Raw genomic sequence first — 27,851 nt, 5'->3', positions numbered from 1 at the left:
GTGAACAGTGTGTGTTTAATCACACGAGGAAGACTAAGGTCGAGGTGAACAGTGTGTGTTTAATCACACGAAGAAGACTAAGGTCGGGGTGAACAGTGTGTGTTTAATCACACGAGGAAGACTAAGGTCGGGGTGAACAGTGTGTGTTTAATCACACGAGGAAGACTAAGGTCGAGGTGAACAGTGTGTGTTTAATCACACGAGGAAGACTAAGGTCGAGGTGAACAGTGTGTGTTTAATCACACGAAGAAGACTAAGGTCGGGGTGAACAGTGTGTGTTTAATCACACGAGGAAGACTAAGGTCGGGGTGAACAGTGTGTGTTTAATCACACGAAGAAGACTAAGGTCGGGGTGAACAGTGTGTGTTTAATCACACGAAGAAGACTAAGGTCGGGGTGAACAGTGTGTGTTTAATCACACGAGGAAGACTAAGGTCGAGGTGAACAGTGTGTGTTTAATCACACGAGGAAGACTAAGGTCGAGGTGAACAGTGTGTGTTTAATCACACGAGGGAGACTAAGGTCGAGGTGAACAGTGTGTGTTTAATCACATGAGGGAGACTAAGGTCGAGGTGAACAGTGTGTGTTTAATCACATGAGGAAGACTAAGGTCGGGGTGAACAGTGTGTGTTTAATCACAAGAGGGAGACTAAGGTCGAGGTGAACAGTGTGTGTTTAATCACACTAGGAAGACTAAGGTCGAGGTGAACAGTGTGTGTTTAATCACACGAGGGAGACTAAGGTCGAGGTGAACAGTGTGTGTTTAATCACATGAGGAAGACTAAGGTCGAGGTGAACAGTGTGTGTTTAATCACAAGAGGGAGACTAAGGTCGGGGTGAACAGTGTGTGTTTAATCACATGAGGAAGACTAAGGTCGGGGTGAACAGTGTGTGTTTAATCACACGAGGAAGACTAAGGTCGGGGTGAACAGTGTGTGTTTAATCACAAGAGGGAGACTAAGGTCGAGGTGAACAGTGTGTGTTTAATCACACGAAGAAGACTAAGGTCGGGGTGAACAGTGTGTGTTTAATCACAAGAGGGAGACTAAGGTCGAGGTGAACAGTGTGTGTTTAATCACACGAAGAAGACTAAGGTCGGGGTGAACAGTGTGTGTTTAATCACAAGAGGGAGACTAAGGTCGGGGTGAACAGTGTGTGTTTAATCACACGAAGAAGACTAAGGTCGGGGTGAACAGTGTGTGTTTAATCACACGAGGAAGACTAAGGTCGGGGTGAACAGTGTGTGTTTAATCACACGAAGAAGACTAAGGTCGAGGTGAACAGTGTGTGTTTAATCACACGAGGAAGACTAAGGTCGAGGTGAACAGTGTGTGTTTAATCACATGAGGAAGACTAAGGTCGAGGTGAACAGTGTGTGTTTAATCACACGAGGGAGACTAAGGTCGGTGTGAACAGTGTGTGTTTAATCACACGAGGAAGACTAAGGTCGGGGTGAACAGTGTGTGTTTAATCACACGAGGAAGACTAAGGTCGGGGTGAACAGTGTGTGTTTAAATCACACGAGGGAGACTAAGGTCGGGGTGAACAGTGTGTGTTTAATCACACGAGGGAGACTAAGGTCGGTGTGAACAGTGTGTGTTTAATCACACGAGGAAGACTAAGGTCGGGGTGAACAGTGTGTGTTTAATCACACGAGGAAGACTAAGGTCGGGGTGAACAGTGTGTGTTTAATCACACGAGGGAGACTAAGGTCGGTGTGAACAGTGTGTGTTTAATCACACGAGGAAGACTAAGGTCGGGGTGAACAGTGTGTGTTTAATCACACGAGGAAGACTAAGGTCGAGGTGAACAGTGTGTGTTTAATCACATGAGGGAGACTAAGGTCGGTGTGAACAGTGTGTGTTTAATCACACGAGGAAGACTAAGGTCGAGGTGAACAGTGTGTGTTTAATCACACGAGGAAGACTAAGGTCGAGGTGAACAGTGTGTGTTTAATCACATGAGGAAGACTAAGGTCGGGGTGAACAGTGTGTGTTTAATCACACGAGGGAGACTAAGGTCGGGGTGAACAGTGTGTGTTTAATCACACGAAGAAGACTAAGGTCGGGGTGAACAGTGTGTGTTTAATCACATGAGGAAGACTAAGGTCGGGGTGAACAGTGTGTGTTTAATCACACGAGGAAGACTAAGGTCGAGGTGAACAGTGTGTGTTTAATCACATGAGGAAGACTAAGGTCGGGGTGAACAGTGTGTGTTTAATCACACGAGGAAGACTAAGGTCGGGGTGAACAGTGTGTGTTTAATCACAAGAGGGAGACTAAGGTCGAGGTGAACAGTGTGTGTTTAATCACATGAGGAAGACTAAGGTCGGGGTGAACAGTGTGTGTTTAATCACACGAGGAAGACTAAGGTCGGGGTGAACAGTGTGTGTTTAATCACACGAAGAAGACTAAGGTCGGGGTGAACAGTGTGTGTTTAATCACACGAGGAAGACTAAGGTCGGGGTGAACAGTGTGTGTTTAAATCACACGAGGGAGACTAAGGTCGGGGTGAACAGTGTGTGTTTAATCACACGAGGGAGACTAAGGTCGGTGTGAACAGTGTGTGTTTAATCACACGAGGAAGACTAAGGTCGGGGTGAACAGTGTGTGTTTAATCACACGAGGAAGACTAAGGTCGGGGTGAACAGTGTGTGTTTAATCACACGAGGGAGACTAAGGTCGGTGTGAACAGTGTGTGTTTAATCACACGAGGAAGACTAAGGTCGGGGTGAACAGTGTGTGTTTAATCACACGAGGAAGACTAAGGTCGAGGTGAACAGTGTGTGTTTAATCACATGAGGGAGACTAAGGTCGGTGTGAACAGTGTGTGTTTAATCACACGAGGAAGACTAAGGTCGAGGTGAACAGTGTGTGTTTAATCACACGAGGAAGACTAAGGTCGAGGTGAACAGTGTGTGTTTAATCACATGAGGGAGACTAAGGTCGGGGTGAACAGTGTGTGTTTAATCACACGAGGAAGACTAAGGTCGAGGTGAACAGTGTGTGTTTAATCACACGAGGAAGACTAAGGTCGGGGTGAACAGTGTGTGTTTAATCACACGAGGAAGACTAAGGTCGAGGTGAACAGTGTGTGTCTAATCACACGAGGAAGACTAAGGTCGAGGTGAACAGTGTGTGTTTAATCACATGAGGAAGACTAAGGTCGGGGTGAACAGTGTGTGTTTAATCACACGAGGGAGACTAAGGTCGGGGTGAACAGTGTGTGTTTAATCACACGAAGAAGACTAAGGTCGGGGTGAACAGTGTGTGTTTAATCACACGAGGAAGACTAAGGTCGGTGTGAACAGTGTGTGTTTAATCACACGAGGAAGACTAAGGTCGGGGTGAACAGTGTGTGTTTAATCACACGAGGGAGACTAAGGTCGGGGTGAACAGTGTGTGTTTAATCACACGAGGAAGACTAAGGTCGAGGTGAACAGTGTGTGTTTAATCACACGAGGGAGACTAAGGTCGAGGTGAACAGTGTGTGTTTAATCACACGAGGAAGACTAAGGTCGGTGTGAACAGTGTGTGTTTAATCACACGAGGAAGACTAAGGTCGGGGTGAACAGTGTGTGTTTAATCACACGAGGGAGACTAAGGTCGGGGTGAACAGTGTGTGTTTAATCACACGAGGAAGACTAAGGTCGAGGTGAACAGTGTGTGTTTAATCACACGAGGGAGACTAAGGTCGAGGTGAACAGTGTGTGTTTAATCACACGAGGGAGACTAAGGTCGGGGTGAACAGTGTGTGTTTAATCACACGAGGGAGACTAAGGTCGAGGTGAACAGTGTGTGTTTAATCACACGAGGGAGACTAAGGTTGGGGTGAACAGTGTGTGTTTAATCACACGAGGGAGACTAAGGTCGGGGTGAACAGTGTGTGTTTAATCACACGAGGGAGACTAAGGTCGGGGTGAACAGTGTGTGTTTAATCACACGAAGAAGACTAAGGTCGGGGTGAACAGTGTGTGTTTAATCACACGAGGAAGACTAAGGTCGGTGTGAACAGTGTGTGTTTAATCACACGAGGAAGACTAAGGTCGGGGTGAACAGTGTGTGTTTAATCACACGAGGGAGACTAAGGTCGGGGTGAACAGTGTGTGTTTAATCACACGAGGGAGACTAAGGTCGGGGTGAACAGTGTGTGTTTAATCACACGAGGGAGACTAAGGTCGGGGTGAACAGTGTGTGTTTAATCACACGAGGGAGACTAAGGTCGGGGTGAACAGTGTGTGTTTAATCACACGAGGAAGACTGAGGTGTCATGTGTGTCCAGAGGGGGCAGCAGAGGTCTCTGACCTGCAGCTCTTCCTGGACTCAAACCAAGGCGTGGATTCTGCGTTGATCCGACGACTCGCTGAAGAAGTGTTGGGAGAAATCATCTCTGAGACGTTGGCTCGGACCAGAACACCTGATCCAGAACCAGAGAGAGACCGTCCTGACCCGGGACCACCCCCACAGGTGCTGGCGTCACTCGAGCCGGGTCCACCTGCTCTAGATCTATAACTCTCGTTGGCTTCTCCAGGAGAGAGTCGTCGCTCTGCTGCCCACCCCGGTACCAACGCCTCCCGCCAGCCCCGGACCCCAGCACCGTGAAGACACCCACCTGAGCACACCCACCCCGTCTGAACGAGCCTCGCTGGAGGAGGAGCCGCAGCAGACGGCGCCCCCTGCAGGTCAGTAGCTGCATCGTCCTGCCATCAAAAAATATAATACCACCAAATACAGAAAAAAATACACCATCCCAACACAGAAAAGACACACAACCCAAATACAGAAAAAACACACAACCCAAATACAGAAAAATACACCATCCCAACACAGAAAACACACACAACCCAAATACATAAAAATACACCATCCCAACACAGAAAACACACACAACCCAAATACAGAAAAAACACACAACCCAAATACAGAAAACACACAACCCAAATACAGAAAAAACACAACCCAAATACAGAAAAATACACCATCCCAACACAGAAAACACACACAACCCAAATACAGAAAAAACACACAACCCAAATACAGAAAACACACACAACCCAAATACAGAAAAAACACAACCCAAATACATAAAAATACACCATCCCAACACAGAAAACACACAGAACCCAAATACAGAAAAAACACAACCCAAATACAGAAAACACACACAACCCAAATACAGAAAAAACACACAACCCAAATACAGAAAAAACACAACCCAAATACATAAAAATACACCATCCCAACACAGAAATCACACAAAACCCAAATACAGAAAACACACACAACCCAAATACAGAAAAAACACACAACCCAAATACAGAAAAAACACAACCCAAATACATAAAAATACACCATCCCAACACAGAAAACACACAAAACCCAAATACAGAAAACACACACAACCCAAATACAGAAAAAACACAACCCAAATACATAAGAATACACCATCCCAACACAGAAAACACACACAACCCAAATACAGAAAAAACACACAACCCAAATACAGAAAAAACACAACCCAAATACATAAAAATACACCATCCCAACACAGAAAACACACAAAACCCAAATACAGAAAACACACACAACCCAAATACAGAAAAAACACAACCCAAATACATAAGAATACACCATCCCAACACAGAAAACACACACAACCCAAATACAGAAAAAGACACCATCCCAACACAGAAAAGGGCGCCCCTTGCAGGTCAGTAGCTGCATCGTCCTGCCATCAAACTATAATCCCACCAAAAACAGAAAAAACACACCATTCAAACGCAGAAAAACACACAACCCAAATACAGACAAATACACCATCCCAACACAGAAAACGCACACAACCCAAATACAGACAACTACACCATCCCAACACAGAAAACGCACACAACCCAAATACAGACAAATACACCATCACAACACAGAAAACACACACAACCCAAATACAGAAAAATGGCGCCCCCTGCAGGTCAGTAGCTGCATCGTCCTGCCATCAAACTATAATCCCACCAAAAACAGAAAAAACACACCATTCAAACGCAGAAAAACACACAACCCAAATACAGACAAATACACCATCCCAACACAGAAAACGCACACAACCCAAATACAGACAAATACACCATCCCAACACAGAAAACGCACACAACCCAAATACAGACAAATACACTATCACAACACAGAAAACGCACACAACCCAAATACAGACAAATACACCATCCCAACACAGAAAACGCACACAACCCAAATACAGACAAATACACCATCACAACACAGAAAACACACACAACCCAAATACAGACAAATACACCATCCCAACACAGAAAACGCACACAACCCAAATACAGACAAATACACCATCCCAACACAGAAAACGCACACAACCCAAATACAGACAAATACACCATCACAACACAGAAAACAAACACAACCCAAATACAGAAAAACGGCGCCCCCTGCAGGTCAGTAGCTGCATCTTCCTGCCATCAAACCATAATATGATCAATTGAATATAATCGAACAGACGCTGCAGCCACGCCTACGCCCAGCCCTGAGCCCACCCCCTCACCTGTGCCTGCAGCCGCCCCCACCTGGGAAGATGCTGAGCTGCCATTGGACGAGGAGAGACCAGAAGAGACGCCGGACACACAAACGCACGCCTTGTATGTTCAACACACGTCGAATCTGTGACGTCGCACACTAAGAGTTTTGTGTCACGCAGGGTCATGTCAGTGGCTCAGGAGGAGGAGGAGCCATCGCTGTCCTCGCCACACCCTCGCTCGCCGTCACCTGCCGCCGCCGCTGAGCCCGCCTCGCCTCCAGTGGATCTCACGGGTCTCACGGGTCTCAAGGGTCTCAAGGGTCTCACGGGTCTCACGGGTCGCTCCGAGTGTTCCAGCAGCAGCAGCAGCGACTTCAGCTGCAGCACAGTGACCCCCACAGAGGCCTTGAACCCCATCTCTGAGGGAGAACTGCTCATCAGTGTCAACCAGCTCAGCATGACAGGTATCATCAGATCATCGTCTCAAATCTACCATTAAAACAATACATTATGTTTAAATGTAAAGTAACATTTGAAAAAAATCTCCTTTATTTTGCTCGACGACCCCTCACTCAAATAAACAAGGAACACACGTGTGTTGTCGCCTCCTGCTGGTCAGACTCGGATCTGCAGCACAACTTTAACGACTAGTTTGAAAAATAAACATATTAATCGATGAATCGATCGTTTTTAAAAATAACAGGATAATTGACATTAAACAGAGGGAGAGGAAAACGTAGCAGCTAATGCTAGTTAGCATAAACAATCCTTGGTGTGATTTTTAAAATGTAATAAATCACACTGGCGCTGCTGTGTTTAAGTAAATAATATATTATTATAATATTTTGTAAATATTTATATAGTTTGATGTTGTGTTTAAGTAACAATATTCATATAGTTGGTTGTTGTGTTTAAGTAACAATATTCATATAGTTGGTTGTTGTGTTTAAGTAACAATATTCATATAGTTGGTTGTTGTGTTTAAGTAACAATATTCATATAGTTTGATATTGTGTTTAAGTTACAATATTTATATAGTTGGTTGTTGTGTTTAAGTAACAATATTTATATAGTTTGATGTTCTGTTTAAGTAACAATATTCATATAGTTTGATGTTGTGTTTAAGTAACAATATTCATATAGTTGGTTGTTGTGTTTAAGTAACAATATTCATATAGTTGGTTGTTGTGTTTAAGTAACACTATTCATATAGTTGGTTGTTGTGTTTAAGTAACACTATTCATATAGTTGGTTGTTGTGTTTAAGTAACAATATTCATATAGTGGGTTGTTGTGTTTAAGTAACAATATTTATATAGTTTGATGTTCTGTTTAAGTAACAATATTCATATAGTTGGTTGTTGTGTTTAAGTAACAATATTCATATAGTTGGTTGTTGTGTTTAAGTAACAATATTCATATAGTTGGTTGTTGTGTTTAAGTAACAATATTAATATAGTTGGTTGTTGTGTTTAAGTAACAATATTCATATAGTTGGTTGTTGTGTTTAAGTAACAATATTCATATAGTTGGTTGTTGTGTTTAAGTAACAATATTCATATAGTTGGTTGTTGTGTTTAAGTAACACTATTCATATAGTTGGTTGTTGTGTTTAAGTAACAATATTCATATAGTTGGTTGTTGTGTTTAACTCTTTGTAACAACAGGTGAAGACATCATCTGCAGCACCTCCAGTTCTCTTCTGGATATCGTGAGTCTAGCAGCTCTTTCTCTTCCTTCAACTCACTGAAGTTCTACTGACCTCACTCTCTCCCTCCAGGACTTTGACCCTCCTAGTGAAGGCCAGGTCAAAGGTCACGCCCTCCGGCCGACGGAGATGCAGCGCGAGGTGCTGCAGACCCCGAGAGGCGAGAGGCCGCAGCCTGAGGTGAAGACACGCACAGAGATCCACACACACACACGTGACCATCCCTCGCCCTCTGACCTTTGACCTCTTGTGTTCTCAGGGTTCGTGGGGGAGGGACGAGGACCCATCCGAGGGGCCGAGCGTAGGGGAGGTCAGGGAGGACTGGACTCTGGGAACGATGGACCCCGTCAAGCCTGGTTCTTCTTCAGCGGCTGCTCAAAGTGCGTCCTCACCTGGACAGGTCAGCCAGTGTCCAGGTATGTCAGGTGATCACGTGACCTCCCGCCGACCTTATGACATCATCTCGCTTCTTCTAGACGAGCCGGTTAGTTTGGAGGAGACCCATCGAAGCTCTATGAACGTGGGCGACCTGACTGTGGACCTGAACGGAACGCTGACCTCGGAGCAGCACGACAACACTGTGGACGCACACGTAAGACGCACACGTAAGACGCACACGTAAGACGCACACGTAAGACGCACACGTAAGACGCACACGTAAGACGCACACGTAAGACGCACACGTAAGACGCACACGTAAGACGCACACGTAAGACGCACACGTAAGACGCACACGTAAGACGCACACGTAAGACACACACGTAAGACACACACGTAAGAAGCACACGTAAGACGCACACGTAAGACACGCATGTAAGACGCACACGTAAGACACACACGTAAGACACGCATGTAAGACGCACACGTAAGACGCACACAAACACGCAATCATGACACGTGTTCATCCGTTCTACACGTCTGCAGGTCGTCCTGTGAAGCAGCTCAGAAGCTCAGCAGGTGAGAAACAAAGTTTGATTCACGATAAAGTCTGGAAACATCTTTAGATTCTTGACTTGAATGACATGTTTCCAGCAGATCAGTTCAGAGAAGAAGAAGAAGGAGAAGAAGGAGAAGAAGAAGACTTTTGACTTTTAAAAATACTTTATTACAATTGTTTTTTTTACAATATTTACAAATAAAGTGACAAGTGCAATACTTCAGTCAAGCCAGTGTGCAAAGTGTCGAATGTTTTTTGACATTGTGCAAATTTGACCCTTTTCTCCCCATTTTCTAAAAGCATCTGGGTGTTGCTGGTGACTCTGTGGAAGCAGAACTCCAGCCTCAGTCTGGATCTGATGTTCTGTCTCCACAGAGTCACCACATCCAGGGAGTGTCTGCAGCTCCTGCGAGTCAGAGACACATCTTTACCTCACCAGGTACTTTAAGATCTTCTCTCTTTGTGCTTCTTGTGAATCTGACTCTATAGAAACAGGGACAGAGAACATAACTGGGGAGACGCTCTGCGAGGTTCGCTGGGAGATCACTGGACCAGTGGAACAAAAGAACGAGCTCGGCTCCGGAAAAAACTTTACTCCACCAATACATGGACCCAGCGGACCTCTTCCCCGACCTGCACCTGAGCCCTGAGGTCCGGGACAACTGGGTCAACCTAGTCCTGCCTAATTGCATAGACTCAACAGTCTCAGAGTCAGCTACCATAAGACTAGTAACTGGTCTGCTAACTGGCTCGTAGTCGGGGTAGGAGCCGCCTTACACTCCACCGCTCTCTCCCCAAGACGATGGTCAATCTTATAGACAAATGAATGAACTCCTCCAACGCATCAGGAGTGGAAGACGAGAGGAGGAGTGACGTCATGGAAGGGCTGTGCTGGGACTGGATCATAGCGTGAAAATAAGTGTTTATTTTACTGATAAAATGTTCAAAAATGACGTGTATCGTTCTGACAAGACTGCTTTTATTTTGAAAAAACACAGGCAGAGTTCCTCTATGTGGGTCAAAATGAAAGATATTATAAGATAAGAAACCTTTACATACGACTTTTAAAGTCTTATTTTCCAGTTCCATGTTTTTTTTATCTCAGCTGTGAACGTCGTATTTTATTATTCAGTTTATAAGTGAAACACGTGGTATTTCTGGGTTAGTTCCGGTAAAGGTCAGCAGGGGGCAGTGTGGCGCCGTTTAAAATATGAAAGAAGCTGAAATATTGTCAGTACAGGATCGAGGCTGCGCATGCGCGGGATTTCCTAGAACGCGTTTTGAAACTGGAGAGTCAAAGTAATCCAACAATGATTTAATACATATTTACGTGCTGTAATGAATTAAACACGTGACGAAGATCCGACCTTTGTTTACTTCATTAGTATTTTATTAACATCGCTATTATTAAACGATAATAGATGCATGTTTGGAAAGAGAATAATTTAATCTAAATAAAATCTTTGACTAACTGTGCAACACAAACAAGTCATTTGTTTGATAATAATGGATCAAATAATTAGCTTCATTAGTATTCAGTTATTTCTAAAGTAGCATTTGATGATGTACAAAATATTAAGTTTGATCAACGCTCGTAGTTAATTCATTTTCATTTAAGTTCATTTTTATACACATTACTACCATCTAGTGGCCTTTTAGTATAACTACAACAATTATTCTAAATACATTAGATAGATAAATAGATAGTAGAATTCTTACTAATATCACCATTGATTAACAGTTATTTAATATAGCGCTGACTCATGAAAACTGTTCAAATGCAGCTTTAGACAAGAAATAATCACATTGGCTATAGAATTAAGATTTGTAGACAAAAAGAGGTAATGAATCTAATATTATATATTATATATATTTTAATAAATTAAGAATTACATTTCCGGACCAATTTAAAAGAACATAAAATGATTAATTGAAAGGTTTTTAGAATCAAAATATATTTCCGTTGAATTGGGTTCATTTATTTGTACTGTTGCAAGGTTAAAATACCCTGGATGTAAATGTTTTAAAGTCATTGAATATACCAATGTGAACGGATATATTTTATACCAAAAATAAAATATATATATATATACATTTAAAATAAATCGTGTGCAATGATGACACTTCAATAAATAAGAAATACATTATGATCAAGTATACCTACAATAAGAGTTGTATTACCAATAATAAACATGTTCAGTTTGAATATATCTAAACCAATAAAGATATTTACGAAATGATGTGTAATGGTACTTCACACATCTGCAAAACCAAATAAACACAACATGGTTTTTACTGCACATGCCATTCTTTATAATGTCACAAAAGCATTTCAACAAATTTGCAATCACTAGTAAACTTTATTTTAATGTTCTACTATGAATTGCGTTTTTATAGCTGCTTGTAAAAACATGAATTGCAATAATGTTTAATGACACTTGTTTCTTTTTGGTATGAACACAAAGAAAATGAGCAAAATAATTTGAACCAAAGTGATTAAGTAAAGTTGCTAAATAGCTACATGACCAAATAAGTACATCATTGTTTAAGTATATAATTTACAGTGCAGTACACACCAATTCACACTCTTTGAATTATCATGTTTGTGACCCTGGTCTAGAAAGGCGCTATATAAATAGAGATTATTATTATTATTATTATTATGTACAGTACACTAAAATGTGTAAACAAAACTTAAAAAGAAAGGACAGACAACACTGGCAGCCTTTGATTCTACACTATAACAAGAAATCCTTTTTTTAACCAGAAGAGGTCGCCAGAGTAATCACTGCGCTTTAAATCCATTATTTGACCATTAAAAGTAAAACATTTATTTCATTAAATACTATGACTGTAGTGAGCGAACGTTAAAGGACTGATCGAGACTATCTTTTGCCTGTTCGGGTGTAATATCTTTACAAGTTTCAGGAATTTCAGCAGTTTTGGATTTATATTCTTCTGCAAAGTCTTTTTTGAACTTCATCATAACATATTTCCAGTAGTCTGAGGGTATAAGGCTGTCATCTGGAGGAATTTTCCAGTCTGGATGGATCTCCCTGTATCTGTTGTAGGGATTTATTTGACCCGAGTCAAGTACTGGACAATACTACACATATATACTTGTTACTACACTATCACAACACCAGAGTCAAGTACTGGACAATACTACACATATATACTTGTTACTACACTATCAAAACAACAGAGTCAAGTACTGGACAATACTACACATATATACTTGTTACTACACTATCACAACACCAGAGTCAAGTACTGGACAATACTACACATATATACTTGTTACTACACTATCAAAACAACAGAGTCAAGTACTGGACAATACTACACATATATACTTGTTACTACACTATCACAACACCAGAGTCAAGTACTGGACAATACTACACATATATACTTGTTACTACACTATCAAAACAACAGAGTCAAGTACTGGACAATACTACACATATATACTTGTTACTACACTATCACAACACCAGAGTCAAGTACTGGACAATACTACACATATATACTTGTTACTACACTATCAAAACAACAGAGTCAAGTACTGGACAATACTACACATATATACTTGTTACTACACTATCACAACACCAGAGTCAAGTACTGGACAATACTACACATATATACTTGTTACTACACTATCAAAACAACAGAGTCAAGTACTGGACAATACTACACATATATACTTGTTACTACACTATCACAACACCAGAGTCAAGTACTGGACAATACTACACATATATACTTGTTACTACACTATCAAAACAACAGAGTCAAGTACTGGACAATACTACACATATATACTTGTTACTACACTATCAAAACAACAGAGTCAAGTACTGAACAAAACTACACATATATCCTTGTTACTACACTATCACAACACCAGAGTCAAGTACTGGACAATACTACACATATATACTTGTTACTACACTATCAAAACAACAGAGTCAAGTACTGGACAATACTACACATATATACTTGTTACTACACTATCAAAACAACAGAGTCAAGTACTGGACAAAACTACACATATATCCTTGTTACTCCACTATCACAACACCAGAGTCAAGTACTGGACAATACTACACATATATACCTTTTACTACACTATCACAACACCAGAGTCAAGTACTGGACAATACTACACATATATACTTGTTACTACACTATCAAAACAACAGAGTCAAGTACTGAACAAAACTACACATATATCCTTGTTACTACACTATCACAACACCAGAGTCAAGTACTGGACAATACTACACATATATACTTGTTACTACACTATCACAACACCAGAGTCAAGTACTGGACAATACTACACATATATACTTGTTACTACACTATCAAAACAACAGAGTCAAGTACTGAACAAAACTACACATATATCCTTGTTACTACACTATCACAACACCAGAGTCAAGTACTGGACAATACTACACATATATACTTGTTACTACACTATCAAAACAACAGAGTCAAGTACTGGACAATACTACACATATATACTTGTTACTACACTATCAAAACAACAGAGTCAAGTACTGAACAAAACTACACATATATCCTTGTTACTACACTATCACAACACCAGAGTCAAGTACTGGACAATACTACACATATATACTTGTTACTACACTATCAAAACAACAGAGTCAAGTACTGGACAATACTACACATATATACTTGTTACTACACTATCAAAACAACAGAGTCAAGTACTGAACAAAACTACACATATATCCTTGTTACTACACTATCACAACACCAGAGTCAAGTACTGGACAATACTACACATATATACTTGTTACTACACTATCAAAACAACAGAGTCAAGTACTGGACAATACTACACATATATACTTGTTACTACACTATCAAAACAACAGAGTCAAGTACTGGACAAAACTACACATATATCCTTGTTACTCCACTATCACAACACCAGAGTCAAGTACTGGACAATACTACACATATATACCTTTTACTACACTATCACAACACCAGAGTCAAGTACTGGACAATACTACACATATATACTTGTTACTACACTATCAAAACAACAGAGTCAAGTACTGAACAAAACTACACATATATACTTGTTACTACACTATCACAACACCAGAGTCAAGTACTGGACAATACTACACATATATACTTGTTACTACACTATCACAACACCAGAGTCAAGTACTGGACAATACTACACATATATACTTGTTACTACACTATCACAACAACAGAGTCAAGTACTGGACAAAACTACATATATATACTTGTTACTACACTATCACAACACCAGAGTCAAGTACTGGACAAAACTACACATATACTTGGCGTCTTTACCGTAGTTAAGACCCGCTGGTTTCCGAAACTAAGTTATCAACTTAGCTGCTCGTTCGTCGGTGGTAACTTAATGTCTGTATAGTTAAGCTGAAGATGGTCACGGAGAGTCTCCACAGGAACAACAACTTTACTGGCTTCAATGTTTTTTATTTCCAACGGTATTTCTCCGGACAAACGTGCATATGCGGCTTCACTGCTCGCCTCCTCATCAACACAACAAAGAACACGCACACAGAGCATGCACACCTAGACACGCCCCCAACCACGCATCCTTCCGCCTGCATAATGAGGAACGCAGGTTGGTAACACTACCCCCACTCTGGATGATAATTAACTCTTAATATCACTCCAGGACATAATACACATTATAGACAGGACATGTGACATCACACTTGCAAACATTCCCACAATACTCATCCCAACCCCTAGGGTCCCTCAGTGGGCTATTCTAAGCGGGAGAAAACCTGTTATGAGAATGATCGACATCTAGTGTGCAACCGAAATGACAAAAACCCGCACCATTCACATGTAAATGCAACAAAGTGTCCATAACAAATATGTGCATTACTCTGGAAATAGGTAACAGTTGCTCAATTTCACTTTTTAACATTCCTGTCAATATAAGGCACAAGGTATTTAGCTTTGGGTATCAAAATATTCGTATCAAACGCGTACATGCCCTGAAATCCTCAATTACTACACAAAAGGTAATTTAGTAAACCTTTAAGCTCTTTTTTCTTTTTTACAATATCAGAACGAAACATTCTCCTTACTCTTATCATCATAAAACTGTGATAAAGATAACAATATTAATACACATTTTAGCAAACAACGATTGTAAACAATGTAACAGTGTTTTTTTTTCCCTTCGACCTGAGTTGGGCAGCGATCCGCCTACACCCTATCTCAGGTGATCATCACCCCGCGTTCAGTGATTCAGCCAGTCACCAAACATGTCTGGCGCTCTGCGCACCCTTGGTGGTCGCCGAGGAAGGGGTGCAGCACGCACCAATGGGCGGCCGGCTAGTCTCTCTCCCTGATGCTCGTCGTCGGCCTCCCCCCGTTGAGACTGGTCAGGGCTCTCCTGAGCCTGGTCCTCGCTGGATGGAAAAGGTGGAGAGACACCTGAGCTCTCTGCAGCAGGATGCTCAGCATCAGATGAGGCGTCCCACAAGTCGAGGGGACCGATGTCATCGTCCGAAGCATCCTCGTCTACAGCGGCTGATGGCGTCCTCTCTTGTGTCTGCATGTTGATGTCCTGGAACACCCAGCTGTTGTTGAGTGGAGTTCTAGGGTAGTAGTGCTTGAGCTTGTCGTGATGAACCACTTTGGTTTTGGACCTGGAGCTCTTCTTGATCCGATAGATTAGGTCGTCCAGTTGACCTACGACAAAGTAAGGGCCCTCGTAAAAGGGTAGGAACTTCCGGACTTTGTTCTTCACTCTTTTGGTCCCTTTAATCAGGTACCAAACTGTGTCGCCAACCTGGTACTGGACTTGACAAATATTTTTGTCATACTGTCTCTTGGCACGCTCAGATGCTTTTCCTAATGACTCCCGGGCTAGCTGGTGTGAGACCTCGAACCGTTCCCTGAGCTGTTGGACATATTCTGCAGGAGTATTGTCCACCCTGTCAGGTGGCAGGCCTACGACGAGGTCAATGGGTTCAGTTATCTCCCGGCCAAAGACCATCATGTTTGGGGTAAGATTGGTGGAGCTGTGCTTGGTTAAACGGTAGGCCATAACTGCATATGGAATCATTATGTCCCAATCCCAGTGACATCGTTCTGCTGTGGTGGCTAGGATCTTCTGTAGGGTGGCATTAAAGCGTTCCACTTGACCGTCCGACTGAGGATGGAAGGAGGTAGTCCGTGTCTTTTCGATCCCCAACATCTCGCAAATTCCTTGGAAGACAGCTGATTCGAAGTTGGTGCCCTGGTCACTGTGAAGAGAGTATGGAGCTCCGTATCTGCATACCCACTCAGAGGCAATCTTCTCGGCCACCGTTGTTGCTTGTTCGTTGGGGACTGGATAAGCTTCCACCCACTTACTGAAATAGTCCTGCACTACCAGTATGTATCTGTTGTGTCTCTCCGTCTCATTCAAAGGCCCCATCAAGTCGACTGCAATTCTCTCCATAGGTGCACTGACTCGTACTGTGCCCATAGCGGCATGAGGGGTTTTCTTGGCCCGGGACTTTGCAACGCAACTGGTGCAGGTGCGGAACCACAATATAACATCATCCCTCATGTTGTACCAATAATATCTGGTTTTAAGGCATGCTAGTGTTCTCTCTGCTCCAAAGTGGCCACCCACAGGTCCTTCATGCATCTGCTCCATCACTGGTTTTCGGCAAGCATGGGGCAGCAAGATCTGCGAATATTGAACCTTCCCTTCGGTGCAATAAAACTTCCTCAAAAGTACTCCATCCCTCTTATACAACCTTTTCCATTGCGCCCAGTAAGCTTTTGTAGCGGGGCTGCAGGCTGCTATGTTAGCCCAAGGCGGCCTAACACTTCCTTCGTCTATCCACTCCAACACTGGTGCTATATCTGGATCTGACTTCTGAGCTGTGTTGAGCTGCTCGCAGGTCCAACCTCTGAACAATTCACTTTGAGCTGTCCCACTAACTTTGTGAATGGTTGGGTGAGTGTCAACCCCCCTGCAGCTGCTCACTCCACTGTGCTCTACCCCCACTATCACTGGCCCCAGTTCTGCAACCCTGCTGCCAACCCAGCCTTAAGGCTCCACTACCCCCACTGGCGGTTGCTCTGTGGTACATGCAATAGCAACCGACTTCTCTATGTCACTAGTTAGGTTGCACTGTACCTCTTTATGATGGTACTGGACAGTGTTGATGGTAGGGTCTGGTATGGTACATGGACATGAGCTCCGACACGGTTTCCTTGAAAGTGCATCTGCATTTTGGTGGTTTTTCCCCGGCCGGTGGACCACACAGAAGTTGTATTCAGCGAGCTTTTCCAACCAACGAGCTAGCTGACCTTCCGGCTCCCTTAACCTGGTCAACCATCTCAGTCACTGGCATCAGTGTCAACGAACATCTCACCTTCATCAAGCGGATAGCCTAGAATAGGAGCCGAGGTCAGTCGCTGCTTGAGTTCCTCAAATGCCTCCTGACATTCTTCTGTCCATCTGTAGTGAGCATACTTTTTGGTGAGTTCGTGGAGGCCAGACCAACAAACTGCCGGACTTCATGGACATTCCTGGGTACAGGCCAGTCCTTCACTTGTTCGATCTTCTGGGGGTCAGTAGCTACTCCCTTAGCAGAGACCACGTGACCCAAGTAGACAACTTGCTCCCGGAACATTTGGAAGGTTTTAGCTTTAAGTTTGCTTCCCGCAACCTAGCAAACACCTGGCCTAACCGCTCCAGCATTTGAGCACTGTCCCGTCCCAGAACAATTATGTCATCGAGGTAGACAAGGCAGGTCTTCCATTGTAGTCCAACTAAGACACGGTCCATAAGTCTCTGAAACGTGGCAGGCGCATTGCACAGTCCAAATGGCATCACATTCCACTCGAAGAGTCCCTTTCATGTACAGAATGCAGCAGCTTTGCGGGCCCTGGGGGTCATTTGTACTTGCCAGTACCCTGACGTCAGATCTAGAGTGCTGAAAAACTTGGCAGAAGATAGTGTGTCTAGAGTGTCTTGGATGCGGGGCAAAGGGTAGGCATCCTTAATAGTTTGTTCATTCAGGGGTCTGTAATCCACACAGAGCCGATGAGTTTGGTCTTTCTTTCTGACCATCACAACCGGTGCTGCCCAGCTGCTGTTACTGGGCCGGGCCACACCAGCATCCAGGCTTGGTTGTAACTGCTGGTCCGATGATATTTGTTTGTCCATGGCCATTCTGCGTGGTGGTTGTTTTACAGGTGGTCCAGGAATTGTCAGAATGTCGTACTGGACAATGCTAGTACGGCCGAGATCAGTGAGGCTGGAAGAGAACACATCACTGTGAGACTTCAGCAAGGCTGCCAGATCACTTTGGGACAGGTTAGGGCAACTCTCAACATATAGGGCTTGCAGGTGACTCGGTACAAGGACATTATCGGGGTTGCTGAGAGCAAAATCTGTTTGAGCCTCTGGAAAGAGAGACTCCCCGGCGCTCAACACTTGTGCAGACTGGAGGACCCCCGCAACGGCCCCTCTCTTCAAAGTTACAGGTGTGGCACTTGCATTGAAAACGCGAATGGGGACGCTGGTGGACTGCTGCTGCTTCACGACGACCCGGGCCACCAGAACATGGTGCTTCTCAATGAAACCCTGGGTGGGACTTAACATCATGTCTCTACCAATAGCATGGCCCAAACGGGAAGCGCCAGGGACAACGTACTCACGTCCTGGTTCCAACACAGTCGTGCGTGCCACCCTGACAAGATGAGACTTGGTTTGTTGACTAAACCCATAGCGGGGAACTGTCTCACCGAAGAGGGTTATCTCTTGGCGGCCATAGTCGAGGAGAGCCTGTGCTTGCTGCAAGAAAGGGTGACCCAGGATGACTTCAGTACTTTGAACCGTATCGACCACGATAAAGTTCACCTGGGTAACTGTGCTTCCAGTCTGCACAGGGATGATAACTTCCCCCAGGACGGGTAGCCCAGCTGGTCCGATACCTTGTAAAACTTGTGCCTCAGATGGCTGGAGTGAGGGTCTAAAGTCTAAGGGAATGGAGTTAAAATGATGTAGAGGCAACACGCTTCTACGTGCTCCAGAGTCCAACAGTGCCTACAGTTCTTCTCCATGTATCCATATTCCGACACACATCTCGCCATCTTCACTCTTTGTCACAAAGATGACTGTGGTTGGATCAAGTGCGGAGTTGAGGCCATCATTAGTGGGACGCCATGGTTGTTGGCGAGGGGAGGAGCAGTTCTTCTGAATGTGTCCCACTCCAGAGCAGTTGTGACATACCACTTCTCCCCTGCTTGTCTTTTTGTACCTGCTTCTGTTAGCCTGCCATGGTATGGAAGTTTTTGGTGCCCTCTGCAGTGTTTCAGGGAGTATCCTTGGTGGCCTCTCAGGCTCCTCATTCATCACCAAGCACGCCGGTTCCCGTAGCATCGCAGTTCTGGTCGCTGGTGCCACAGAGCCACGGCCCCCTTGATGCATCATTTGTGTGACGGCCCTGGCAGCTCTCCTGGTGGCTTCATACTTGTGTAATATTTCATAAGCTCTCGCCAGGGTGCGGGGTCGGTCTTCTAATAGCCTCTGCACTACCTCAGCATCCGCCAGGGCGTTGGTGAAGATCTCAACACGGATACAGTCTTGCTCTGCATCAGTCCGGTCAGCATAAACAATGGAGACCTTCTCGTAAATGTCGTCCCTGAGTGCGTGTAGAGGTTCACCTGGCTTACGGACTCTTTGCCTCAATTCAATGCCAATGGCGGCCGCATGTTCCGAGCATGGTCCATAGGCGGCCTCCACCTCCTCCACCATGCGCTTAAAGCTCTAATTGGCAGATCTGGGGTTCTTATGGACGATGGCACCAGCTGCACCAGTCAGACTGTATCGCATTTGGACGGCCATGGTCTTCTCATTCCAGTGGTTAGCACTTGCACAGCTTTCAAACTGGTAAAGGAAGTCTTTCCATGAACCCGAACCGTCGAACTGACCTGATCGCAGCGTGGGAATTCTCTCTCTCGTTCCACGTTGCTCATCATCGCTGCTGTCTGTGGCGTCCCAGTTTACTACCCTCCGTGCGTAACGGCGGCATGGTGTGGAGTGGACCCGTCTCGACTCTTGCTGGCCTCCACTGTACAGTTGGCCATCGCCCATGGGTGTTGAATGAGGCATGTTCCGGTAATAAGGATGAACTGTTGTTGGGCGGGTTGGATATCCAGCTGGGGAACGATGGCACGTTGTGGGAATGTATGTGACTGTAGGTAGGTAATTGTCAGTAATCACAGTCCGTTCAAAGTCATTTTCAATGGAATTCAGGGAAGAAATGTAATTGTAACCATCATATTCTAGCTGGGCAGGGCTCGGAAACACACTCCTTGCTGCAGAATATTCCGTTTAGAAAGGGTTGGTGGATGCAAAAGTTGGAGGACTGAGCGACATGGCTCCCTGATGCGGTGTGGCTGGAGTGTAACATGTCGGCTCATCACTTGTTAGCCTTCTATCAAATTGAGCTCGAACCGGGTTTAACGCTAATAGAGGAAAATGTCCGTCATTCATATAATCCCCGTCGTCTTCAACTTCAACATGTTTTATATCCGATAGAAAAGGGTTATTGCTTACTGGTGTCCTTATTTTGAAATATGTCGCTCCAGTGATTTGATTCGCGTCGTCACCGCGGGCCGCCATCTTGTCACTATATCCGCTTAAAAGTTTGTTTTTCCTCTTTTCTCTCGGTGAAACTCCGGTCTTCATGTACAAAACTATCCCGGACGAGCCCCCAGTGTTACCTTTCCAGCCTTCTGGCGTCTTTACCGTAGTTAAGACCCGCTGTTTTCCGAAACTAAGTTATCAACTTAGCTGGCTCGTTCGTCGGTGGTAACTTAATGTCCGTATAGTCAAGCTGAAGATGGTCACGGAGAGTCTCCACAGGAACAACAACTTTACTGGCTTCAATGGTTTTTATTTCCAACGGTATTTCTCCGGACAAACGTGCATATGCGGCTTCACTGCTCGCCTCCTCATCAACACAACAAAGAACACACACATAGAGCATGCACACCTAGACACGCCCCCAATCACGCATCATCCGCCTGCATAATGAGGAACGCAGGTTGGTAACAAATGGTAGGATGAATATTTCAATGTAAACGTATGTATTTGGACACAAATGCTATTATTGAAGTAAACTTACAGCGCAGGTTACATTTCTCCGTCAGAGAGACTCGAAGATAACTGTGTCTCCTGCCAAAGCTGTCCGTCAAGAACGCGGAGAAGGGAGTGATGTCATCAGGAAGCTTCTGTTTAGTTCAAGAAAATAACGTGTTATGGAAACATACCATGTTGTCACAAGATATACAGTATATATATACATTATGGCAAATATGAGGGGGTTTTGACTGTGGGGTCACCGCGGTTGTTTGAATTGTTTTGTTTCCTGTTTGTGTAATCCCTCCGTTAAGGAGCGCTTTTTGTTAAATTTTCAGATTAAGTTAATAAGTAAAGATATTTTGATTTCTTTCAATATCGACTTCATGTGTGGTCGGTTTCATTTAAATTAACGCTGTCACTCTGGAGCGTCCCTAAGTCCGCACCAGAGCTCCGCCCCATGAAAAATGCGTTTGTGACGATCTCTCTAGGAGTTATTTGAGAAGGTCCGTTACATAGTGGTGGCCCGTATGGGGAACGAGGATATCATTCTGGTGTAGCGATTTAGATGAAAAAAAAAGAGAGTCATTTTAAGTTGTTTTGTACACCTGTTAAACTGCGGGGATTATTTTGTATGACATTGTATGCATGAAAGATGTGATGCAATGGAAAACCACCTGAGGGAAATAGTGGACAGTGCTCTAGGCTGTGAGGAGGGTCTGAGAGCTTCCCTAGATGTTGTGGCTCCAGCCTCCACTTTCTCTACTGCCACAACCCCGGCATCTAAGACACCTATCCGGATGGAGTTTCCCACCAACTACCAGGCAGAGATTGAGGAACAGCTGCGCTCAAATATCCAAATTCCTTTTAAGTCTCAGAGACTTTGCGTACGACCATCGAGCACTTTGTCTAAAATGGAGACTGGCGATGCCAGAAGAGGAGATTGTGCGCAGGATCCTAAATGCCTGTAACCCAAAGTTGGCTAGCGGTTTGCGTGGGAAAGTCTCCACAGTAGAACAAGTGGTTAAAGTTGGCTCACTCACTTGGAGTAATTCAAAGGACTACTGGAATCGAGTTCAACAAGCAGGTTCCTTGAGTGCACCTAAAAGATCGGTCAGAAGGCCAGAACCAGGCCAATCTAGAGGCGCTGGGGCTGAAGTAGGGGCGGTTTCAGGGCGGCCCTCTTCATCAGTTGTTCCTGTCCATATTAGGGGCGCTAAGGGGGATGCAGTCCTAGATTCAGGTAGCACTCACTCATTGATGAGTAGTTCTTTGTGGAAGTGTATTAAAGGTGCAGAAGAGTGTTTGGGTCACAGTGAAATACTCCGATTCGTTATGGCTAATGGTCAAGGAGGCAAGGTGTTGGGCAAAGCCATCCTGATGTTGAACCTGCAGGATACTAGAGTTGCCGTGGCCATCCATGTGCTCGACGATGACCAGCTCTACATGCCATTAATCCTCAGCATTGATTTTATGTGCGCAAGTCAGATTGTTTTAAAGCCCCACCTGCAGAAGTACAGCCTACCGGGGGGAAAAGAATATAAATTTATCTTAAAGGAAAGGGAATCACTGCACTGGCAACCAACCGGGGCAGCAATTCACTTGTACATGGCTGAGAGGAAACCTCTCCCAGAAATGAAGACCGATACACTGTATATGAATTCCCAACCTGAGGTAGTCAGGCCACTGCTGCAGAAGTCCTGACCATCGATGAGGGGCCAGTGAGGAAGAGAGCCTATCGAGTGTCGCCTCAAAAGCAAGTAGTAATAGAGGAAGAATTAAAACAGATGTTGGCAGAAGGAGTTATAGAACCATCAATGTCAGCCTCGGCCTCTCCAGTGGTTTTAGTCCCAAGTCCGGACAACACCCCACGTTTCTGTGTAGACTACCGCGGTGTCAATGCCAAGGCCCACCATGACGCCTATCCCATGCCATTGGTCCACGAAGTTTTGGAGTCGTTGCAGGGAGCCAGATACCTCAGTTCATTGGACTTAAAAAGTGGCTATTGGCAAGTAGTGATGGATGAAGGAAGTAAACGCAAGACAGCCCTGATAACCCACATGGGGTTATTCCAATTTAAAGTAATGCCATTCGGACTGAGGAATGCCGGAGCCACCTTCCAGCGGCTGATGGAGTCGGTATTGAGCCATTGCCTTTGCTTCCAGAGCTCTTCAAGGTCCTGAGTTGAGATACTCCACCTCTGAAAAGGAATGTCTTGCTGTGGTCTGGGCAGTGGAGAAATGGAGGCACTATTTGGAAGGAGAAAACTTTGATGTCTTTGCGGACAACAATGCCCTGGCCTGGGTCTTTCAATGCCCCAAAACATACTCCCGACTCATCCGCTGGACACTGAGGCTCCAAGCTTTCACTTTCAGGGTTCACTCCAAGAAGGGATGCTGTAATGTGGTCCCTGATGCCCTTTCCCGTGCACCGGTGACGACGATGGTGGGGTTTGTTTGTCAGTCCAAACTTCCTACTGGGCTAGTCTCCCTAGTTCATTGAACCATATAGAGACAGCTCAGGCCGCAGACCCACACTGTCAGGAAGCTTGTCATTCTCTTGAGCCACCTAAACCGGGACGCATCCACTACCAAATACAACAAGAAGTCCTGTATTGTGGCGTACCATCCAAATATAGTGGCTACAACTATCAGGTGGTGGTGCCCGCAACAACGGTCCCAGAGTTCCTTCCATACTTCCATGACAGTCCTTTCGGAGGCCACCTGGGGAGAATGAAAACCCTCCTAAAGGTACTGGAAGTGGCATGGTGGCCATCTATACGGAGGGATGTATGAAGTCATGTGTGTGCGTGTCAGACCTGCCAGCAGTACAAAGATGCTAATGTGAAGCCAGCTGGGCTGCTGCAGTCCCCAGACATAAAGGCGCCAGGAGAGATGATCGGTGTGGACTTCATGGGGCCTTTTCCTTTAAGCAAGGCCAGGAACTCGGTCCTGATGGTCGTAGTGGACTACTACTCCAAATGAAGAGTTTTTTTCCCTTAGAGATGCTAAAACTCCAAAGGTCACTCAGATCCTCAAGAACGAGATTTTTACTCGCTGGGGAGTCCCTGCCTACATGGTCTCCGATCGTGGTCCACAGTTCACCAGCCAGCTCATGTGCCAGTTATGTGGAGCATGGGGCGTCAGTCCAAAACTGACCACAGCCTATCATCCCTAGGCCTCCTGAAAGGAACTCGTGTGAGTTTAATATTATGTTTTTTAAACAAATTTATTTTGTCAGAATTTGTTTAATATCTATTCAGTGCCGTCCTAAAAAAATGTAGATTCAGAATTAAGTTTTCAGTCTAGGATTGTCTGTCAACTATGATGTTCTGCGCTCCAATTTTCAAACCAGCGACTAGCTTAAAGCTACGTTTGCTAGATACTGTCAACAGACTCGTCGAATGATCGATGCTGTCATAGCCCAGACATGTGTATAAATTAATCTGATTATCCCAACGAAACCATTCGATTTAACAAATCCAGACTCAAGTCATTTAAGACTTTCTTATCTGACACCAAGGTGCTGGATTAAGGCTGAGCTGTGAGGAGCATCACAAGAAGACGATGATCACAAGTAGCACAAACTTCATCAACTTTTGTAATACATTTTTTTATTTTGTGCAGATAGTTAAAGCAAATGCATGCCTTTAAACCATTATCCTGACTTTAACAAAAAGTCGACTAAAACGTATTTTAAGTCTAGTTTTTTACTGCAAGATTTAACATCACAAAATAATTTTAGTTGTATTGAATTCACGTAATTGTAACCCAGTTATAATCTGTAATCGAAATATTGTTTAGGTTTTAAAGATATACAGAAAGATGGATCGTGGACTCAGTCAAGACACCAGAGGATGGTCTCCTGGTGAGTCAGTGATCAAGTTTTACACACACATTTCCACCGTTGTCATCAAATGTTCTTATTTTAATGCATCAATGTGAATCTCCTCCAGATGATCCAGATTTGGTGACCTCAGAATCGCCGCCTAGAGGACAACGGTATGAAAAATGAATCCATGAATTGTAACATCTATAACAGCTATCACAAGATGAGTTAAATATTAAAAAAACAAGTTTTAATTAAACTATAAAACACATAACAAGTGACATGTGCTGCAGCTCACTGATCGACCACAGTGTGTCAGGCTGAAGGACATCACACCTGACACTGTGGTGTGCAGTTCAGGAGCACCTCAGGGGACAGTACTGGCCCCTCTCTTCTTCACCATGTATACTTCAGACTTTTGCTACAACTCTGAGCGGAGTCTTGTCCAGAAGTATGCTGACGACACTGCCATTGTTGGATGCATCAGGGACAACAGCGAGGACGAGTACAGGAGTCTGATATGTGACTTTGTGGACTGGAGTGAGAGGAACCACTTGCAGCTGAACACCTCAAAGACCAAGGAGCTGGTCTGGGACTTTGGGAGGTCCAGGACAAAGCCACGTCCAGTGTCCATCAGAGGTGACGAGGTGGAGATAGTTGACAACTATAAGTACCTCGGTGTGTGGCTGGACAGTTAACTGGTACTGCAACACAGACCATGTGTATAAGACAGTTCAGAGTAGACTGTGAGACAGCCCCACGTGGACGGAAGCTTCCCAATGCTGCCCACTTCCCTGCCCGTGCCGGGTCGAGTCTCGGGCAGCGGTTCCAGATCCACGTCCAGGAAGAGGAAAGCGTCTGAAGCTGACGGAGGAGCAGCAGAGGCAGCAGTGGATCAACAGTCAGACTGAAGCCTTGAGACTCCACATGTCTGCCAGCACCTTCAGCTGCCGACACCCTTTCACAGTCCCCCAACAAGGACAGAGACTCCGTCCACTCCTCCACCTCCAGACACGCCAGCAGCAGCCCGGTGTCCCCGTCCTTCATGTCCGGCCAGAGACGCCTGCCTTCCCGCAGCGGGGACCCGGGTCAGTCCGCCTCAGAGCAGGACCAAGGACCCTCACAGAGCGTGCCCGACTCCCCCGTGACCAACAGCGGACCCCTGTGCTGCACCATCTGCCACGAGCGTCTGGAGGACACCCACTTTGTCCAGTGTCCCTCCGCCCCGAGTCACAAGTTCTGCTTCCCTTGTTCCCGAGAGAGCATCAAGGCTCAGGGAGCGTCGGGCGAGGTGTACTGTCCCAGCGGCGACAAGTGTCCACTGGTGGGCTCCAACGTGCCCTGGGCCTTCATGCAGGGCGAGATCGCCACCATCCTGGCCGGAGACGTGAAGGTGAAGAAGGAGAGAGACCCCTGAACTGGACCGGAGACTCAAACTTAACTCAATGCTGAGGATTTAATCTGGTTCCTAACTTTTAAAACCAACCAAAGAATGTTGAACTTTGTATGCAACTGAAGATGGCATCAAAGGCAGAAAATGAATCAAATATTTTACACCTTGTTATTTATTTGAGGCTCTTATTTTGACGTTTTGATTGAGAAATCGTCAGCATGAACTAAAAATTAACTATTGACCTCAAATCACATCAATATTGTTCTGTAGCAACGATTCCTGAAACAAACGAGTTGAAAACATCCAAAAACATCCGTCAGACTTGAGGCCCTTCAAGTCATTTCTGTGGCCTGATGGTTGTTTCAAATCAAAGAAGATTAATGTTGACTTGTAAAGATCCAAGTGTGTTTAAGTTAAGATAAGGACCAGATAGTATTGATTATACTTCCAAAAACAAATGAAAATGAAGCTGAAGGAATTTTCTTGTTGAGTTTTTAATAGAAATAATGATATATAAAAATATCACCATCAGACTCACTGTAACCAACGAGCTGCTGAATATACATCGAGTTCACGGTTAAGAAAGGATTTGAACTCCTTGTGTGATCAAGTTTGACGCCCCTCCGATCGCACTGTTGGTGTTGTCATGACAACCAGGATGAGGTGATTTCTATAACACTCCAAACTGTTCAGCCCCCTGGTTGTCGTTAAAAGCTTATGGTGCTGAAATGAAGTCATTGCACTGATGAAGATGTGAAAACTTTGTAAAAAGTTTTGTAAACCATTATTTTTCTCCCATTGTGTCTTTACGTGGTTCAAATAAACCAACATCAAATACATATGCTCTACTAGATGATGGAGAACAGAAACTCAATAGTGTGTGCTTTAGAGTGCACAACCTAGGCCTGACCCTGGAACTGGAATGATGCACACCTCCCTCACCACTCCTTCATGACACGACTACACAACTCTACTATATTTCACCGCTCAAATACACATTGGAGCAACCCGTACCCACCATGTCTAGCAGAAGACGTCTAAAGCCCACCTATTTGGGAGGATGAGAGCCTGTGTTTCAGCCTGGTCTCCGCCCACCATGAAGCCAGAGACTCTTGATTCACAAACGGCCCTCCAGGAACCCTCGTCTGACCCTAACCTGACCGATACAGATGTACAGATACTGCGTATGCTCCTCTCAACCCAATCCTTGTTGAGGGACCTGAGACCCCCCAGACCCTTCCTACTTCACTAAAGGAGGTTATGGATGGTTGGATGAATCCATTTAAATC

The 27,851-nt window shown here is 44.5% G+C and overlaps 2 protein-coding genes across 3 annotated transcripts in view; one reads left to right on the top strand and one right to left on the bottom strand.

Annotated features, from left to right (window-relative positions):
* The window catches only part of kiaa0586 (KIAA0586 ortholog), a 30,029-nt gene extending 18,980 nt beyond the window's left edge, over positions 1–11,049 (top strand). For both annotated transcript variants that reach the window (XM_087780595.1, XM_087780594.1), the window contains exons 18-27: positions 4,282–4,466; positions 4,531–4,681; positions 6,523–6,661; positions 6,721–7,004; positions 8,207–8,250; positions 8,320–8,427; positions 8,507–8,663; positions 8,724–8,852; positions 9,172–9,204; positions 9,674–11,049. In XM_087780595.1, coding sequence (XP_087636721.1) covers positions 4,282–4,466; positions 4,531–4,681; positions 6,523–6,661; positions 6,721–7,004; positions 8,207–8,250; positions 8,320–8,427; positions 8,507–8,663; positions 8,724–8,852; positions 9,172–9,204; positions 9,674–9,834 — 1,391 coding nt within the window. In that variant the 3' untranslated portion in view covers positions 9,835–11,049. The remainder of the gene's footprint in view (positions 1–4,281; positions 4,467–4,530; positions 4,682–6,522; positions 6,662–6,720; positions 7,005–8,206; positions 8,251–8,319; positions 8,428–8,506; positions 8,664–8,723; positions 8,853–9,171; positions 9,205–9,673) is intronic.
* Positions 11,050–15,485: 4,436 nt separating this feature from the next.
* Positions 15,486–16,316, bottom strand: LOC148060179 (uncharacterized). Its single transcript, XM_087780393.1, has one exon. It carries the CDS (start codon positions 16,314–16,316, stop codon positions 15,486–15,488), a length of 831 nt encoding a protein of 276 aa, XP_087636519.1.
* Positions 16,317–27,851: the final 11,535 nt, after the last annotated feature.

This window comes from Callionymus lyra, chromosome 18 (assembly GCF_982586985.1).
Source record: "Callionymus lyra chromosome 18, fCalLyr1.hap1.1, whole genome shotgun sequence".
Classification (NCBI taxonomy): Eukaryota; Metazoa; Chordata; class Actinopteri; order Syngnathiformes; family Callionymidae; genus Callionymus; species Callionymus lyra.
The sequence above is the reverse complement of the archived record's forward strand: the minus strand, read 5'-3'. Positions and strand labels throughout refer to the sequence as shown.

Coding starts and splice junctions, on each gene's coding strand:
- LOC148060179 (XM_087780393.1), bottom strand. CDS start 16,316: ATGATTCCATATGCAGTTATGGCCTACCGTTTAACCAAGCACAGCTCC.